General features: G+C 45.2%; 1 protein-coding gene across 1 annotated transcript; it reads left to right on the top strand.

The window, feature by feature from the left end:
* The first annotated feature begins 511 nt into the window (after positions 1-511).
* Positions 512-4,729, top strand: LOC109752735 (3-oxoacyl-[acyl-carrier-protein] synthase I, chloroplastic). The gene is made up of 7 exons (XM_020311633.4): positions 512-1,033; positions 2,151-2,582; positions 3,085-3,258; positions 3,706-3,819; positions 3,905-4,006; positions 4,094-4,160; positions 4,249-4,729. Exons 1-7 carry the CDS (start codon positions 605-607, stop codon positions 4,314-4,316), a joined length of 1,386 nt encoding a protein of 461 aa, XP_020167222.1. The 5' UTR covers positions 512-604; the 3' UTR covers positions 4,317-4,729.
* The last annotated feature ends 1,537 nt before the right edge of the window (positions 4,730-6,266 follow it).

Raw genomic sequence — 6,266 nt, 5'->3', positions numbered from 1 at the left:
TGCGACGCGGCGGCCAAGGGCGAGCAAGAGGCTGACCCGCGGAGATCCGTCTTTTCCTGTGTTTACGCGTGCGTGCGGGAGGAAGAGGATGACTTGGTCGCGGCAATCTCGTCCACTCACGCGTGCAAATCCAACGCTCGGCAGCCGACCGACCCAAATTTAAGCCGGTGCGCCGACGCAGAGTACTGTCCTAAAAGAAATCACTTCCATTTATTTCATGCCAGAGACTGCCATTTCTTCATACGGACGTTGGATTAATCTAGCAAAATCTAACAGCTCAAGCTACATGTAGTACTATATTTTTCGATTGTCACGGAGCATTTCCTTGGACCAACAAAACCCCGGAAACAAGAACAGCGGGCGACGGCATTGCGGAGTCCGCCCATTTATCGTTGCCGAACCCACCGCCCCTCTCCGTCGCCTCCAAAGCCCCCGTGCCCAGGTCGCGGGCCCCCCCAGCCAGCCCCACCCTCCATACATACATACGCGCTCTCGCCCCCATTCCCACCCCGCAGCCAGCACACCACACCAGTCCAGAGACAGAGCCCCCTCCCCGCCTCGTTTCCATCGCCACCACCCCGCCCGCCCGCCGCCGCCCCCAGCCATGCAGAGCCTCCTCGTCCCCACCGCCGCGGCCTGCGCGGCGCCGTCGGCGTCGCGCCCCCGGCCGGCCCGCGTCTCCGTCCGCGCCTCGGCGTCGGCCGCCGCGGCGGCCCCGCCCCGGCGGGAGACGGATCCGAAGAAGCGGGTGGTGATCACGGGGATGGGGCTGGTCTCCGTCTTCGGCAACGACGTCGACGCCTACTACGACCGCCTGCTCGCCGGGGAGAGCGGCGTGGGCCCCATCGACCGCTTCGACGCCTCCAAGTTCCCCACGCGCTTCGCCGGCCAGATCCGGGGCTTCTCCTCCGAGGGCTACATCGACGGCAAGAACGACCGCAGGCTCGACGACTGCCTCCGCTACTGCATCGTCAGCGGCAAGAAGGCGCTCGAGTCCGCCGGCCTCGCGCTCGGCTCCGACGCCATGGCCAAGGTACCCAATCACATGCTTTATGCTTGCCCCTGCCCCGATTCAAACAAATGCTGCGCCTGTTACCTAATAACCAGATCAGGCGCTGACTGAAGCTACTCCAGTGATTTGCATTTTACCAGTACCAACTTTCTAGTCAGTATAAAACCTGGTAGATTTCGCTCTTGGAAAGCGCCCGTCTGGTAGTATTAATAATACAGCACCTTTTATAGATCGGATGGCCGTTTTCTCCCCTTTTCTTGTTCTGAGATGCTACCTGCGAGGATAGTAGAGCGCTTGTGCAAATCCAGGAAGAATGAGCTGACAGTGAGATGGAGACGTTGGAATTTGAATTGTGACGGCGACGTGCCATCTGATCTTGGCAAAGAGGAACAGCTGGAGTAATGAACCCAGAGGATAGATCTTGGGCAGTTAAGGAAGTACAATTTGGCATTGCGGGTTGTGATTCGTAGGCATAGTTGAATCTGATGATCTTATATGCAAAACAGAGAAGGAAGCATTTATTTAACACTTTGGGAGTAAATGGCCATAACCTTTTCTTCTCACTGTAAAATCCTAAAAGGGCAGTAGTTGAATTCAGTCTTAAAAATCAAGATGTGTTCTCTCTTAAAGGAAGTTGTCAAGAGCGTGTTCTCTAGAAGGTGACATCTAACATCAGCAGTAAGTACCCATGCCAGTATACTAGGGATGTCACTGCGTTCTTTAGACTTCGTTGTAGGCAGATGGAGTGGTACAGCTCTATTTGGATTGGCAAAAGTAAAAAATTGATCTGTGTGGGTAGTAGCATCACAGTAGATTATGGGCCAACACACTCTTTATTAAGAATGTCACTTACTCTGCTTTACTCAGTTGGTTTATATCTAATTAGAAAGTAAGTGATTGTTAACTAGCATAGATCTGTTTTGTCATTTGATGTCACTTGCACATTTTTTTGCCAAATATGCACACTAGGACTAAGTCAAGATACCATTTAGTAATAATGTATTGGCTTTTCGTAAGGTTGATATTAGCTTCATTTGTTCTATTTAATACTGCCTATGCTGCTACATTTGTTTTCACCATTTGTATTATATTTGAGAAAAATAATGTTTGTTGCTAACTAGTAAATGCTCTCTGACAGATTGACAAGGCCCGGGCTGGTGTACTTGTGGGGACTGGTATGGGTGGCCTCCAAGTGTTTTCTGATGGTGTTCAGAATCTTCTCGAGAAGGGCTACAGAAAGATAACTCCTTTCTTCATCCCATATGCCATAACAAACATGGGATCTGCCCTGCTGGGCATGGACATTGGCTTCATGGGTCCAAACTACTCTATTTCAACTGCATGTGCTACCTCGAACTACTGTTTCTACGCTGCAGCAAACCATATTCGCAAAGGCGAAGCCGATGTGATGATTGCTGGTGGCACTGAAGCCGCCATTATTCCGATTGGTGTTGGTGGGTTTGTTGCATGTAGAGCACTATCACAGAGGAACGATGACCCTAAAACAGCATCTAGGCCTTGGGACAAGGAGCGTGATGGTTTCGTCATGGGTGAAGGAGCTGGAGTACTGGTATGCCTTATGAACTTATTCTGGTCCACATATATTTTAGAATTAGGTTGATATCATATCTTTACTGAAATTACCTTATCGTATCCAACGGCCTTTAAACTGAACTATATTTATTTAAATGAATCTGTTCAATAATACCTTTTAGTGAATCTAGATGTTTCGCGGACATTATTCTAGTCCAGATTATATATTAAGCTTTTAAGGTATCATAGCTTCACTAGAACTTTTTTATGATGATGCGTGTTTGGACTCAAGTGAAACTGATTTTTTGTGATTTCAGCAATCTATTAAATAGCAATTTCCCATGGGTTTAGCTAGTCGAGTCAACCTTAAATACTTCAATTGAGAACATGTTGAAGTTTTTGATGTTTTGATTTTGTTGGTCATCTACGATATTCCTATCATAGAACATAATGACAATAACATTTGATGTTCTATAGATTCTTTTATGAAATTTTTATTTATTGTGCTTCTAGTCCCTTAATTATGTCAATTGAAACAGGTCATGGAGAGCTTAGAACATGCAATGAAACGTGGTGCACCAATAGTTGCGGAGTATCTAGGAGGTGCTGTGAACTGTGATGCTTACCATATGACTGATCCAAGAGCCGATGGTCTTGGTGTTTCATCTTGCATCAGACAAAGTCTTCAAGATGCTGGTGTGGCACCAGAGGAGGTAACCGAAACATTTCAGCATTAGGACATTATTTCTGCAATTGTTCTCTTTTCATATGATATTGGCTAGTTCCCTCAAATATGATATTGGCTACCTTCATACTTTGGCAGTTATGAGTGATCCTTCAAATTATTGTTTCCAGTTGTGCGTTGTGTAATTTGTCCATTCTGTATTCAGATTGGAAATCTTTTTATGCAGTAACATTAAAGTCATCATGGCTGGCATGTAATTTTAAATTGTTAATGCCTATTTCTGTCATCTTTCCACAGTATACATTGTGCTTGAAAGGTTTCTGCGTTGCTGTTACAGAATTACAATACCTCTGATTGTTATGGTCTATTTAACATCTATTGATTCAGGCACATACTGTAAATTTCTTGTTTTGATTGGCAAATGCTTTTGAAGAAGTTTCATTGATTGAAATAAATCGCAAATGATTATTTGCAGGTTAACTACATCAATGCTCATGCAACATCCACCCTTGCTGGTGATCTGGCAGAGATGAATGCCATCAAGCAAGTCTTTAAGGACCCATCTGGGATAAAAGTAAACGCAACCAAGGTGCTTTACTGTCCTGCCTTTGTTACTTGAAGGATATTGATTCATTGTCCCTTCTTAATATGACCGCCTTCTCCTCCTTTTGCAGTCCATGATAGGGCATTGCCTAGGTGCAGCAGGTGGTTTGGAAGCCATTGCTACTATTAAAGCGATAAACACTGGATTGGTGCATCCGAGCATAAACCAGTTTGTAAGTTTTGTTTACAATATTACAGCTAATTCAGTTAGCAGACCAGCATGGCTAGAAAAACTAAGAGCTGGAATATGTTAACTGCAGGACCGGGAGCCTGCGGTTGAATTTGACACGGTACCCAACGTAAAGGTCGAACATGAAATCAATGTTGGTGAGTAGCAAATCCTCTCCTTTGTAGCGCAATTGTACTGTTCCATCTTTTCCCTTCCTCTCATGTTAGTTTTGGTATCGCCATGCAGGTATCTCAAATTCCTTTGGATTTGGAGGACACAACTCGGTGGTCGTATTCGCCCCATTCAAGCCTTAATGCGGTACATGCTCGACAAATCTTGGCCAGAACAGTGAAGGTTTTTTTTTCAGGAAGCTCTTGAGTTATTTCGATGTGTTCTCTTCCGGGAAGCAACTGTCGATCTGACAGCCAGCAACATTACAATGAACAGAGGATCCAAGATCCATTGCATTTTAGATACACCCATCTCCGATTAGATTTGAGAACACCGTGTAACCTTCTGCATCGCTTGCAGTCGATTCTACTTGTTTTCGTGTAATTTGTCATGTAGAAACAAACACTAGTTCTTCTGTTCCGTAGAGAGAGTGCATTGGAGGGCAAGGAGTTTGTCTGTACTACCTGATCTGGGGGGAAATCTATATTATCACAATTTTTTGCTGTTTCCAGTCCCTTTGTTGTAGTCTAATAAAAACTGTAATGTTTCAGTCTTACGGATGGCCGCTCAGTCTAAAATGGTCATGCATCCTGAATGAAAATTATGAATCTGTTGTGGGATTGAGCCGAGATTGAAGTCATCTGCAGCGACATCTGAATGTGCCCCATTTTACGGAGAAACTGTTCTAAATTCTACATAGAATCTGAATACTTTTGTTCTTAATATAACATCTTGCCCAGTTAATGTGTCGTATTTTTGTATGACATCACATGTCGTATAGTTTTCTAGAAGGTGGTCAAATTGTTATTGATACAATCCTGTAGCAGTAAAGTTGGATGCAGTTGAACTTTTTCAAAACCAACTTTGATGCTACTGGGCGTCCACTGGCCGCTGGGCGTCCGCGCCGTCGACGCTGCGCACGACGTGCTAGGCGGCTAGGGTTAGCGCTTCATGGAGCACTTGAACATCATCGCCGGCTGAGCGTCGACGCGCTAGGCGGCTAGGGTTAGCGCTTCATGGAGCACTTGAACATCATCGCGGGCCGCTGGGCGTCCGCGCCGTCGACGTTCCATGTTTAGCAAAGCTCTCACTCATCAATCCAGTACAATTCTACGGGACAATGATCAGCCGGGCGGCACCACCACACTCAATTCCTCTAGGTATTATTATTTATAGATTGATAATATTTTAGAGTCATTTTGACCACACAAACCAATCAATCAACTATTAGTAGTTAGTGCATTTTGTTGGTTGTCAGTCCAGTTAACAGATTATGTATTTGTTTGTACTACTAGAATTTCATAGATCATGAAGAGGAAGACACCACCGAGCAACCTACTGTTGAAGATGCAAATCCAACCATGGAGATACATGCCACAGAGCAACCTACTGGACATAACAGGTAAAACTTCCGCACATTCATTGGTTGATAGATTATTGCAATTGGTCATCTCTCTCCCAGTCTCAATTGCAAATATGGACCCTTTTTAGTAATCAAACTTATCAAGACGCGCCTTTAAAATAAAATGGGTGACGGTTTTGTTCGATATTACATGGTGGTATACATTGGGAAGGAAATAGTTGCGAGGTTTAATATTTATGAGAATATTGATTTGTTTGGTCGGTCGGGTGGGGGTCGCAGATCATTCAAATTAGTAGAAATGTAGTTTTTTAAATGTAAAAAACATTCTGGTATGTGCTTTATATTGCTACAATATGTAAGACTTGAAATAGTTTTGTGCCATGGTTCATGTGTGTTTCGATGCCTTCTCCCCCCCCCCCCCCCCCCATGCTCAAATCCTGGCTCCGCCCATGATCCTGGAGCTGGACATGAGTATGCCAATCCCGCAATTCATGATGAAAATTGACAAACTGTTCGAAGGTTGCACGAGGTGGCTGCTCAGGCTCAACATTTTCACCCTGGAAATCAAACCCTTGGTCGTAGATGCTTTCATCACGCTCATCCTCCACGATCATGTTGTGCATAATCACACATCCGGTCATCACCTCCCAAAGCTTCTGCGTGCTCCATGTCAATGCAGGGTTTCGAACGATACCCCATCGAGACTGAAGCACACTGAAAGCACACTCCA

The sequence above is a fragment of the Aegilops tauschii genome, chromosome 7, assembly GCF_002575655.3.
Source record: "Aegilops tauschii subsp. strangulata cultivar AL8/78 chromosome 7, Aet v6.0, whole genome shotgun sequence".
Taxonomy (NCBI): domain Eukaryota; kingdom Viridiplantae; phylum Streptophyta; class Magnoliopsida; order Poales; family Poaceae; genus Aegilops; species Aegilops tauschii.
This window is presented reverse-complemented; position numbering and strand designations above follow the sequence as displayed.